The sequence below is a fragment of the Castor canadensis genome, chromosome 11 (genome assembly GCF_047511655.1).
Source record: "Castor canadensis chromosome 11, mCasCan1.hap1v2, whole genome shotgun sequence".
Lineage (NCBI taxonomy): Eukaryota > Metazoa > Chordata > Mammalia > Rodentia > Castoridae > Castor > Castor canadensis.
In genome coordinates, this window is record NC_133396.1 from 59964234 (window position 1) to 59977449 (window position 13216).

A 13216-nucleotide genomic window follows, 5' to 3' on the forward strand; every position below is an offset into this window, starting at 1 on the left:
ATAGTTCATACCCATCTGCCAAACTTTGGTCACCACTCTGCACCCCAAGGTACGTGACCCTCCCCTCTCCTGGAGCCCCAGCCCCCCTCTACCTGAGTCGGTGATGGCCCTTATCCTTGTAGGGTACTATGTCTAGCTGAGTCACATCCCAGGTCCTGGCAATGTTTTCTAATCCCTTGAAGAAAAATTGGGAGACAAAGCAATCAGGAATCTAGTCCCCAAAGGGAAGAGGAGCTGGAAGGGGCTCTCAGACGAAGGACAGTTGGAAGCCTGTGCTCCAGAAGACTTGGGGAGTCGGGGAGAGTGGACGAGGACTGGGTCATACCAATTCGATGGCCAGTTCTTTGGTTGCTGAGGCAGAGATCTCCCCAATTTTCTCCACATGCTGATCCATCCCCAGCTCTACAATCTGCTCCAAGGTGAAGTTTTCAGATTCCTGATCAAACTCCTGTTGGATCTCATCCCTGATCTGGTCCCAGTGCCTGCAGCCAGGAACAGGAGGAGGTCTGATAAGGAGGCCAGACACAAGGCCAGGGCCTACTAGAAAGTGTCACAAATCCCTGGGGCTGGAGATGCAGCTCTGTGACACAGGACTTGCTTAGCATGTGGGAGGCTCTGGCTTTCTTCCCAACACCCTTCAAAAAAACAAAAATCAGACCTCTGCTTCTTCCTATTGGGACATTATGATTCTAGCTATTTATTATAATGAGTCAACACGTTTTCCTAAATGGACTCTAAGGTGCAATCTCAGCACCGTAGGGAATACAGAGATTGACATGTAACCCTCCTGGAGTTGAATCTCTGGAGAGGGAGTAAAGGCGGGTGTGTGCACAAAGCACTCAGTATTGCAGGCTTATAAGGATCATGTGCTGAGCTAAGTTTTTACATAATATGTTACATTTAATTCTTACAACCATAAATTAGAAAGCATTCTTACTCCATTTATAGATGAGGAAACTTAAGTAAAAAAAAGGGGTTAGGTTAGACTTAACCACGAAATACTTAGGGATTGCCAAAAACATTACACTGGAGGCAATGTGAAAGAAGTAAAATTATTTTCTCCTTGATAGATAGATAGTGATTAAAACACTGCTTACAGAATATTTTATTGCATCCCTAATGGCTCAAAATATCTCCTCTATCATACAATAAATGCCAGATGCACTAAATGAATTAAACTTGAAAAGCACATCGTATTAGAAGAAAGGATGGACAGAAGGTATTTGTAACTTTAGAATAGGAAAGGTCTTCTCAAACTAGGCACAAAAGCAAAACCCATTTTGGTTACATCAAAATAAAACCTTTTGTATGGCCTTAAAAGGCACAGACTTAGCCACAATAGACCACATAAAGTAGGTCTACAGCTATACCACCCCAAACATGCCCAATCTCATCTGATTTCAGGAGCTGAGCAGGGCCAGGCATGGTTAGTACTTGGATGGAAGATACCATAAAATAGGGGGATAAAGATGAAGGCTCCAGGAAATTGGGCAGAGAACACAGATGACTGTATGGCCCAAGACAATGCAAGAAGCTCAAGTGTTAGAGAGCTTCCATAGCAAGCTCTAGGCACTGAGTTCAAACCCCAGAACCACCAGGAGAGAAAAAGCATGAAATCTGTCATATGAAACAGCATGGATGAACCTAAGGAACTTTTTTTTAATTTCCTTTGAGACAGGGTCTCGCTATGTAGCCCAGGCTAGCTTTGAACCCTCAGCCTCTGAGTGCTGGAATTACAGGGATATACCATCACACCAGCCTCTTTGGAGGACTTTATGTGAAGTGAAATAAGCCAGGCATAGGAAGACAAATACTGGATGATCTCACTTATGTGTATAATCTACTCATAGAAGCAGAAAGTAGAATGGTAGCTGGGCTCTGGTGGCTCATGCCTGTAATCCTAGCTACTTAGGAGGCTGAGATTGGGAGGATCATGGTTTGAGGCCAGCCAGAACAAATAGTTGGTGAGTCTCCAAATAACCGGAGCAAAATGGACTGGAGGTGTGGCTCAAGCAGTAGAGCGCCTGTTTTTGAGCACCTGCTCTGCAAACGTAAAGCCCTTAGTTCAAACTCCAGTCCCACCAAAAATAAAAAAAGTAGAATGGTAGTTTCCAGGGACAAGAGTGGGAGAAAGTTGGGAGATGTGGGTCAGAGGTTATAGAATTTCAATTAAAAAGGAGGAATAAGTTCAAGAGACCTATTGTAAAACATGATGATGGCAATTAAGAATGATGTGTTGTACTACTGAATAGCACAGAGTCCATTTTAAATGTTCTCACTGCAGGAAAATAAGTATATGAGGTGATGCATATGTTAATTAGCTCAATTTAGCTATTTCACAATGCACAATGCATACATACTTCAAAACATCATGTTATACATTATAAACATCATTACAAATAAGTATGATTTTTATCAATTAAAAAATAAATTTGGGCTTGGGCTATGGTAGAACTCAGTGGTAGAACACTTGCCCAAGGCCCTGGGTTCAATCCTCAACATCACAAAAAAATTCATTAATTAAATACACCCCAAAAAGCGGGGGAGGCTGGTAGAGTGACTCAAGTGGTAGAGTACCTGCTTAGCAAGTGCAGAGCCCTGAGTCCAAACCTCAGCATCACCGAAAAATACATAAATAAATGTTGGGATCTGGGGATGTGCTTGGTGGGTACAGCACTTGCCTAGCATATACAAGGCCCTGGGTTCGATCCCTAGCACCACGATAAATAAGTCAATATTTAGAAATAGAAAATAAAATTTTAAAGCAAAGAAAAGATACGTGTATGAGAACAAAAGGAAAGAGAAAGAGAAAACTGGTGTCACAAGCCTTGGGAGAACAGAGCAGTTGTCCCCAGGAGACCCTGCAGGGGCACCCTTACCTCTCTCGAAGGGCAGGGTTCCGCAGGTCTGAGATGAGAGGCATGGTCCTTTTGAACTGCTCTATTTTGGAGCGAGTGGTTTCAATAATTTCCCAGTTTCGGTCCTAAGCAAAAGAAGGAGACATCAGAAAACCCAATGGCCTTCCCACTACAGTCCTGCTCCCTCAGCCACTCCTCTTCCACTTCCCCGTGCTGTCTCCACACACCTTATACTCTTTGGCTAGTCTGGTAAGGCGACGAAACAGCCCATGGGCCATGGTCTCCATGGCCTCAGTCTGCAGGGTCAGGAACCGGCCAGTCTTCCACTGGTTCCAGCTCTCTTCCCAGTCCCGGGTGATCTCCCACACTTGCTGGAGTGCATCAAGCTCCTATGTGGCCAAGAGCAGGAGAGATGCCTTAGTGATGAGGCCCCACCCTCCTCTTCCCTAATGGTCACTCAGGTCACCCAGGTCATGGCTCCTCTCCTTCGTTCCCTCCAGGTGATAGTACTGCCACCTCTTAGTTCACATTTTCTCCTCTACTCTCTTGCCCTAAGGGCTCATCAAATGATAAACACATCCACATCATTATTCCTTAGGGAAATGCAAATTACAACTTCAATGAGATACCACTTCACACCCACTAGGATAGCTAGAACCAAAAAGAAATTTAAAAAGGAAAATAAGTGTTGGCAAGGATATGGAGAAAAAATAGGATCTCTTGTACATTGCTAGTGGAAATATGAAATGGTGCAGCTGTTGTGGAAAATAGCTTGGCAGTGCCTCAAAAACTGAAACATGGAGTCATCATGTGATCCAGCAATTCTATTGCTAGGCTTACACCCACCAGAACTGGGAACAGGTGTTCAAATAAATAACAAGTACACGACATTCACAGCAGCCCCACTCACTACAGCAGAAAGGCGGAAACAACCCAATCATCCACTGGACAAACAAAATGTGCCAAATACAGACAATGAAATATTATTCAGTCATAAAAAGGAATGGACAAAGCCAGGTGAGGGGACTCGTGACTATGATTTCAGCTAATTGGGAAGTAGAGATTGGGAGGCTTAAGGTTTGGGGCCAGCTGCGCTTGTTGACGTGCCCCTGTCATCTCAGCTATTCAGGAGGATCACCACCCAGGTCAGTTTGGGCAAAAACACAGACCTTATCCCAAAAATAGCTAAAGCAAAAAGAGCTGGCGAGGTAGCTCAAGTGGTAGAGCTCCTGCCTAGCAAGACCCTGAGTTCAAATCCCAGTGCCTCCAAAATAAAGGGAATGCAGTACTGATATATATTACGACATGGATAAACCTTGAAGACACTAGGTTGAGTGAAAGAAGTCAGAGATAAAAGGCCACATATTATTTAGCTCCATTTATAGGAAATGTCCAGAATGGGCAAATCCATACACATGAAAGATAGTAATTAGAATAGAGAACTATAGCATTACAGTATATTACGACATGGATAAACCTTGAAGACACTAGGTTGAGTGAAAGAAGTCAGAGATAAAAGGCCACATATTATTTAGCTCCATTTATAGGAAATGTCCAGAATGGGCAAATCCATACACATGAAAGACAGTAATTAGAATAGAGAACTATAGCATTACAGTGTTTGGTGTGTTACAAACCAACCACTCTGTAAATTTTTTTATATGGTGATTAACAGGGGGCTGGGAGAAGAGATGGGGAGTGACTGCTGATGGGTATATGATTTCCTTTTAGAACAATGAAATGTTCCAGAACTGGACAGAAGTGGTGGCCACACAACATTGTGCATGTCCTAATCTTCACTTAAAAATGATTGGTCTTGTTACATGAATTTTACTTCGATTCAAAAAAAAAAAAAAGAAATGACAAAGCTGCTCTGAAGCATCTGCCTGGTCCCTGCTCTGCTTCCAGGCCCTCAGGAGCCCTCCTCCCGACTCTGCCCCTATCCCTGGCTCCCGCAGGGCCTGCTCAGCACCACACCTTCTCCAGGTTCTGAAGGTCCTTGGAGGGCGGCTGCTCTATCTTGAAGATGCCCAGGTTGGCACGGAGAACGTTCTCTTCCTCCCGCATGCTATTTAGCATGCCCCGCAGCTGCGCGATCTGTTCCAGGGCAGCCGCAGGGCCCACACTGCTGGTGAAGGGACCTGGGGGGCGGTCAAGGTGCAGCTCAGCTTCCCGCTCAAGTCCATGCTCCATGAACAGACGGTCATGGCTCTCCTACCTCTTTGTAGGCAAATCTCCCTTCTCTCCTCACATTTCAGAGAGAAAGAGGGGATGCATGGGGAAAACAATGGGTAATCTGACTAAAAACTACTAAACAAACATGCCTGGAGAATCAGACACAGATGGAATATAGGAAGTTGGTGTTAGAACACTGCAGATGTGTTCTGGGTTGCGGCCTTCCAACCAGAAATTTTTGTCCCTGGCAGAAGCCACAGGCACCAATAGCTCCTTCCCTTCCCAGCACCATCCTTCCTTCTCCCATCTGTTCTCACCTTCCCTGGCCAGATCTTGGAATCTGGGTCACAAAACAAAGGCCAAATGATGAGGTAAAGAGGAATAGGGAGTACCTTTGAGGTCAAACTCTTCCAGAAGGTTGCGTGCCTTCTTCTTGAAATCGTCAGCAGAATGAATAAGGCCTGTCTTGAATTTCTCCTTGTATTTCTTCAGCATTTGCTCACTGTCCAGCAGAGTTTGTTGGAAGATGACCCACTGCCCGTTGAGACCGTCCAGCATCTCCAGTACCTGGGGACATCAGAGAGAGAAGGGCTGTAATTCTCACAAGTGTTGTTGTGTAGTGCTGGGGATTGAACCTAGGGCTTCACGCATGCTAGGCAAGCGTTCCAACACTGAGCCACACCCCCTAGTCCTTTACTCGTGCTTCTAAGAACTTTTTCTGGTCCTCCAGACCATAGTCCATGGAAAAGCCTAACATGTGAAATGAAGCTCTGAGAAATCAAGCTGTGAGTTGCTTGGCCTAAAATAAATCCAAAAGCTTAGGGAAAATATCATTTGAGTTCCCTTTGGCTTTCAGGGGCTTCTAAGTCCATTTTGTGTGTATGTGTGTGTTGGGGGAATGTGGTACTGGGGTTTGAACTTTAGGCATTGCACACTTACTAGGCAGACACTCTACCACTTCAGCCATGCCCCCAACCCTTCTTTTTGCTTCAGTTATTTTGGGGATAGGATCTCTCATTTTTGCCCAGGGCCAGCCTCAGACTATGATCCTCCTACTTATGGCCTCCTGTAGCTGGGATTATAGATGTAAGCTAACATACCCAGCCTCTGAATCTTGAGTCTTCTTCCCCTCACCTCTCTACACTGTCTGTGACAGCACCAGGGTCTCCCACAATCTTGTTGCCACCAGCATGGGCCCAACTGGGGTGGACCAAACAGTGATGGAACTCACATTTTCCGGCACTGGCACCTCATACTTTTCCAGAATGGTGAATTGCTCGTGGATGGGAGGAATCTGGGTCTCCAGGTTGGGCAAATCATGCTGCAGGGTATCCATGAGCTGCAAACTGAACCCCAGTTCCTCCAAGGTCTGGGGAGGGTGGCTGATCCTGAAGGCAGGCAAAGAATGTTACAGATGGAAAGCACACACACACACACACACCCTTTACCCCCCCACACACATATACACCCTGACACACACACACACACACACACCCTTTACCCCCCCACACACATATACACCCTGACACACACACACACACACACACACACACCCTTTACCCCCCCCACACATATACACCCTGACACACACACACACACACACACACACACCCTTTACCCCCCCACACACATATACACCCTGCCCCAGCCAAGCCTTACTTTTCTGCGTTCTCCTTCAGGTAGGTGTGCAGCTCCAGCAGGCGCCTGGCTGCCATCTCCTTGAGCAGAGTCGTGAACTTGTTCTGCCACTCATTGCAGTGCTGCACCAATGAGAATTTAAGGTGCGAACAGTCCAGCAGCACGAACTGGATGTTAAGGACCGTCTCCTCCTTCTGCACATTGTTAGCCACCTCTGTGTAGCTGCAAGGACCCCAGATCCATGCTAGCGGGGTTTTTCCTTTATGGACATTACCCGTGGCCCAACGCCAGCTCAAGTTCTCATTTCCTTCCCCCCAAACCCATGCAGCGCTCTAGAGGGCCCTTCTACCCCCAGGTGTCTCCTAGGCCAACCCAACCCCCACAGACAGCTGCTCCGCATCAGTGTCCCAACTGCTGCCCTTATCACTGGCATCTGAGGCCTCGCAGTTACACAGGTTTGGGTTAAGCTCACATTGTCTTGTTTCCTAGCTCTGGGACCTCAGGCAGGTGTTTTGTTTTGTTTTAATTTGTTTTTAAACATAATAGTGTCTTTTCCTACTGTTGGAGATTTTATTTTTTTATTTTTATTATTGTTTTACTGGGGGTACAGCAAAACATTTACAAAAGTTCTCATAATATAGTTGAATTCACCCCTCCATCATTCTCCTTTGTTTTGTTTTTATTTATTTATTTTTTTTTATTATTCATATGTGCATACAATGCTTGGGTCATTTCTCCCCCCTGCCCCCACCCCCTCCCTTACCACCCACCCCTCCCTCTCCCTCTCCCCACGCCTTTGTTTTGTTTTAAGAGATAGTCTTGCTGTGTTGCTCAGGCTGGTCTCAAACTCCTGGACTCAAACTAGGAGTCTCAGCCTCCAGAGTAACTGGGAGTAGGTACGCATCACTGCACCCAGCTCAAATTTTGTTTTGTTTTGTTTTTAACTGTTCTGAGCCTCAGTTTCCCCATCTGTAACAGTGCTGATGACAAAACCTGGCTGCTATATACACCTGATTGCATACTGTTTCCTAGCCTGCTTGTTCTGTGGGAAAAGTGCCTGTGGACCTCCATCTTTACCTCTGCTGTGCTGCCTCCCCCATGTGCAGTGCCCTCCACTCTACCTATCTCAACCTGCTGAAATCCTAGCCATCCTATAAAGTGCAACCCAAAGGCACTTTCTTCATGGAAGCCTTTCTGATGCCTCCAGCTGGAAATTTCTCTGCTGTTCTGTGAATTTTAAATGTTTCCCCAAAGGCCCACATGTTAAAAGGCTTGGTCCCCAGTTTGGTGCTATTGGTAGGTGGTGGGAACGTTTAGAGGTGGGGTCTAGTGGGAAGTCTCTGGTCATTACGGGTGTGATCTTGAAGGGGACTGTCTCTCTCTCTCTTTCATCCCAAGCTATGAAGTTTATAGTTTTGCTCTCACTACAACATGCTCCCACCATAACATGCTGCCACAGGTCCAACACAATGGGACCAGAAACTAAAACCTTCAAAACTGTGACCCGAAACAAACCTTTTCTCTTTATAAGTTGATTATCTCAAGTATTTGTCACAGTAATGGAAAACAGACTTACCATACCTTCCATTGAACTATCTTGGCACCTTGTATACTTAATCATTGTATGTACAACACTGAAGCTGAATCATCCTAACAAGTGTTAGAACAGTTATTTAAAGTTTACAAGGTACTCTCGTATATGTTTAATAATCTCACAATGGCCTAAGGTAGGTCGCATGGTATCTGTTTTACAGGAAATGAGAACCACAGACTACTGAATCCTGACTAAGATCACACAGCTCATCAATGGTAGAGCTGGGATCCAAGCCTCCCTAAGACATCACAACCACGGGTCTTTCAGTGGTGCTTTTATCTTCCTTGCTACACTATTGCAGAGGAGGAGAAAGAACTTGTTCATTTCTTTTTTTTTTTTTTTTTCTTTCACAGTCTGAGGGATGAACTCAGGGACTCACACTTGCTAGGCAGGTGCTATACCACTTGAGCCACTCCACCTGCCCTTTTTTTTCTGGTTATTTTGGAGATAAGGTCTCACTTTGTGCTCAAGGATGGCTTGGACTCCAATCCTCCTATTTATGCTTCCCAGTGTAACTGGAATGACAGGCACTTAACACTGTGACCAGCAATTGGTTAAGATGGGGTCTTGCCAACTTTATGCCTAGCTGGCCTCAAACTGTGATCCTCCCAGCCTCCTTCTCTCAAGTAGCTAGCATTATAGGTTTGAGTCACCATGTCCCACCCATTTCTTCCTTCCTTCCTTAATTCTCCATGGCCCATAGGACAATTATGTTTATTGAATGAATGAATTAACAAGCAAACAAACAGGAGGCCATGAAAAGATGGTAGTTGAAATCAGAATTTAAGAATCATCTTCTTAGACTGAAGGGGCCCTTTCTTTCATCTTTCAAATTGCTAGTATTTCTTCTTTCCCAACCTTGCTGTCATTCCCCAAACAGCTGCTATTCCCTAAATCTTGGCCAGCTCTTCCTGAATCTCTACCCTTGAGAAACAAAGGTCCAATGTCCTCAGTCCTGCTCTTTTCCTGAAGTTAAGAATACACAATGTTTGCACCTGCCCCACCCCAGCCCCCTTCCCAAGTCTCTGAGCCACAACCTCCTTCTCCAATTAATTCCTTATCTCTTCCAGACACTTGTACCTCCCCCTTCTTTACTCACCGGGCAATGTCAGCATCAAAAGAAGAGACAGGGGGGTTGAGGCGCTGGTAGCGACGAATGAAGGAGTCCTTGTTGATCTCCCAGATTTCCCGATACATATCCCAGGTCTTGAGGTAGTTCTGCAGCAGGCTTGCATTGTTAGTCATGCCACTGCTGATCTGGGCCTGAATCTTCTTGATGTCCTCATCTCTCTCTTCAAAGGACCCAAAAGATACTTCTTACTGATGTTCACCCCAGCCCAAGCTCCAGCCTGGCCCCGGGGCACTGCCCTGTATTGTCTACTCCAACACCAGTTCATCCCCCGCCAAAAAAAAATACTGCTCAAGCATGAGCATTAGAAAGCAGAAGCAGAAAGTGAAAGTTTGACCCTTTGTGTTTCCTCCACAGGATCAGAGATCTTTCCTGTGACAATCAAGGCCTCTTCCAGCCCAGCTCCACTCTCAAACTTGCCTTTGCTCATCTCCCTCCCCAATTCCAAATTCCATGAGTTTCAGTCACCTGATCTCAATGCCCATCCCTGCCCCTACCCCCTTCCCTAATCTGGCCCCTTGACTGGGTTTCCCACCAGCCAAGGGGATGACTGGCCCAGTGTGTCTGGAAACAGCTGTGGTCTCTCCTCCTAACTCTTCCCAGTCCCAAGGCTGTAAGAGCACCATGTCTTGTGCCTTCCCTGTTGCCCACTCACTCACCCACAATTGTATGGATGGGTTCCCGATGCATCTTGCATTTCATGAGGATGTCAGGGAGGTGGCGGAAGACAGAGATGGTGGCAAAGAGGTGGCTGCCAATGTCATTGACCACACCTGCCAAAGTCGGCAGAGTGGGTGAGAATTCCACCTGTGGGGAGCACAATGGAGAGGGTCTTAGCACAGCCCATGGAGGAGACAAACCTCCGAACCAGGACTAATGGCCATAGGAGAAAGTCAAGGCCAAAGACCAAGTTCAGGGATTGAGGGAACTGATAAATGAGTTGTGATAAGTTTGGGGTTTCAGAGGCACAGTAGTCCACACCTGTGCCACACCTCCCTGTACACTGTTCTGCAAAATGACAAGGACTCGGAAAAGTGGGTTTGGAGTGGTCTTTCCATCCCCATTGATGGCCTTGGACAATTCTAGCAGTGACCACTTCACGTTCAGACGCAGGGCATCCTCCATCATGTGGTCCAACCGAACCATGTACAGCATCCACTGCTGCTGAATCTGGCGGGAAAGGGAGAAAGAGAAAGAGAGTCAGTCCCTCAGAGAAGCCAGGGAAGGACCTGGGACATGAGAGCCAGCACACAGGGAAGGGAACAGCCATTAAACAGACAGGAAAGATGCTCAGTGCTGAAGGAAGAGATTAGAAAGACTGAAGGTTGGCTGAATTCAGGATTAGAGTAGGATCTTCGAAAAACACACATTGGTTAGGAGGGTAGTAAGAGATTCGATTGATAGAACTGGGAGACTATGGTTTGTTTCCAACCACAAACCCCTACTTGCAGGACCCCCTACCTCAGGTCCATCATTCTTAAATACTTCATAGGAGTTGGTCATGATGTTCACCACGTCCTCATGCAGTTTCATCAATTTCTGCTGTACAGTGGCCCGATGTTCCCTTTGGTCCTCCTCAAATTCCAGGTCCCTGTACACCCGTTTGCCAGTAATGTGTACCAGCAGTGTCTCTGACATCTCTTGGGCCCGCCAGCCGATGGTCAGAGTGGAGGCCTTGAACTCATTCACAATCATCTGTACCTATAGTCAGACCCGCTAACGGTTCATAGATGGCCGCCTTCTATGAACTAACCTATCTTCACTTAACTGCTCTGGTATTTGGTTTACTCCTCCCCTGGGGAGTTCTGCTTAGTAAGAGACCCTCTGGACCTGATTCTATCTTCCATTTACCCTCCAGTTAGAATTGCTGACATTAAAAAAAAAAAATTCTTCCCCCAAGCACACTGATTTCCCTTATAGTATTCCCAGGTCTCTCCTCCATCACCCAAGACTCAGTTGTTGATCATCCATGTGCCACCTCTCTGGTAGCCTTGCAGACTTTCAGAGCCTGTGGCCATGGCCCACCTTGCTGGCATGTATGCGACACTCTGTGATGAAGAAGGCGCTGGCTCCTTTCAAGGCCCAATGCAGCTTTTTGAGTCCAGGGTGGATTTTCTTATCCAGGAATCGGATACGCTCTTTGAACAGGGCCTGCTCATCTGGCGACAGCATGGCAATAATCCTATATGTAAAAGAGGGCTGGTAGCTGGTGGAGACAAACTCCGAAGAAGGTTACCATTCGTGAATCAGGAAACGGGCCCTCACCAGTCACTGAAACCGTCTGTGCCTTGATCTTAGATTTCCCAGCCTCCAGGACTTAGAGCAATAAATTTCTGTTGTTCATAAGCCACCCAGGCTATGGTATTTTGTTATAGCAGCCTAAATTAACTAAGACAGAATCTAACCCAGCACAAAGCCTCACTCTAGAGATAGGCACCAGGAGTTCAGAGATCAAGGCATGGGACTAGGATGGGGACAGCATGGCCTTGGTTCAATGAATCTGATGTCATCCTATGTTCAAATTCTAACAAAATCCAGTTTCATTCCTACAGAAGTGTCCTGTGGCATGGGAGAGTACCTAGTTGTTTTTGCTCTGCCCCTACAGCTAGAAGACAAGAGATAGAAATAATTTACAGGACCATAAGAGACAGCATGGCAACCATTTTTTTTGGAGATGGACAAAATGTAAAGGACAGAAACTGCAGGGAATGGACAAGGCCATGTCCCCTCTTTGTAAGACAAACAGGAAGGATAAAATGGCATCTGGAAGAGCTGCAGTGAGGAATGGAGCCTACCTGTTGTAGTCTCGAGCAACCAGTAGCAGATTCTCCCTCAGAATGCGCAAGTCCTCAGCTCGCTCAGCTACATTCACCACGTAATGGGGTGTCTCAAATAGCAGCCGCTCCCAATAGTCAATCTCCATAAAGAGACTCAGAAGGACCCTGAGAAAGAAAGCAGAGCAGTGGAAGGGACTGGTCAAGGGGACAGTCTTGAACTAACAATGGGACAATGGGGGTGGGGCTGGGAAGCTCAGAAGAATTTAGAGATAGGAAATGCACTCGAGCTTCCAGGTGATGAAGGTGACTGTCCTTCCCTGAACTGTTACAACAGTGGCGGGGATTTCTATGTGCTTAAGGCATAAGCCAACAGGTATGAATTGACAGCAACAAGTCCTGGAATTTGAAAAGCAAATGGATAAGGGACAGGGCAACTGTAACCAGCAAAGACGACAGCTATGAAGCTGCCTCATTCTCTAAACGGCCAGGGGTTGGTAGCTTCATGGAAATCTCTAGAAGGGAGGGTTGAAGATGGGACTCAAATAAAAAGACCAGTGGGAAGTTTAAGAAGCAACTGTCCTTGTGTCCCTCCCCTACTCTGCACAGTTAAGCAAGGACCCTTCCCTCACCTCAGCAAAGTCTTTTGTCTGGTAAAGGCAGTAGAGAGGCAGAGAGTTGAAGAAGAGAGTAGTGAGCTGAGAGCTGAGAGTTACATGACCATATGCATACTGAATGTTAAGACCCCCGCCTGTCTCACATCCAGAAATCCACACTCCAGCAGTGAAACCTATGCTCCCCAGAATGAACTCTGGAAGATTTTCTGTGACCTCTGACCAACCTGAGAGGAAAAGTCTATGAATGATGACTTTGGGAGGCCAACTCCAAAAAACAGTTGCCTAGATGACTCTCCAATGAGATTCACAGTTGACAAGCTCCATTCACCTCTCACCTGAGCTTCTAATCAGTTTTGAATACAGCACCAAGAATCACAAGACATTTGTCTATGCCTTTGCTAGCACCAAGAATGGAAAGCAAAATAAACAGA

General features: G+C 46.2%; 1 protein-coding gene across 12 annotated transcripts in view; it reads right to left on the reverse strand.

Annotated features, from left to right (window-relative positions):
* The window catches only part of Dnah2 (dynein axonemal heavy chain 2), a 110594-nt gene that overhangs the window by 63278 nt on the left and 34100 nt on the right, over nucleotides 1–13216 (reverse strand). For 11 of the 12 annotated variants that reach the window (XR_012438763.1, XM_074046939.1, XM_074046938.1 and 8 more), the window contains 14 exons: nucleotides 12190–12336; nucleotides 11420–11576; nucleotides 10856–11095; nucleotides 10376–10564; nucleotides 10054–10201; nucleotides 9365–9557; nucleotides 6693–6893; nucleotides 6265–6421; nucleotides 5426–5600; nucleotides 4836–4999; nucleotides 3086–3247; nucleotides 2880–2983; nucleotides 326–482; nucleotides 93–175 (listed from right to left, as the gene is read on the reverse strand). Coding sequence is in view for 11 of the 12 variants with exons in the window: in XM_074046939.1 (XP_073903040.1) it covers nucleotides 93–175; nucleotides 326–482; nucleotides 2880–2983; nucleotides 3086–3247; nucleotides 4836–4999; nucleotides 5426–5600; nucleotides 6265–6421; nucleotides 6693–6893; nucleotides 9365–9557; nucleotides 10054–10201; nucleotides 10376–10564; nucleotides 10856–11095; nucleotides 11420–11576; nucleotides 12190–12336 (2277 nt within the window). In the remaining variant the exon portion in view is untranslated. The remainder of the gene's footprint in view (nucleotides 1–92; nucleotides 176–325; nucleotides 483–2879; nucleotides 2984–3085; nucleotides 3248–4835; nucleotides 5000–5425; nucleotides 5601–6264; nucleotides 6422–6692; nucleotides 6894–9364; nucleotides 9558–10053; nucleotides 10202–10375; nucleotides 10565–10855; nucleotides 11096–11419; nucleotides 11577–12189; nucleotides 12337–13216) is intronic. The other variant, XM_074046937.1, reaches the window with a different exon arrangement.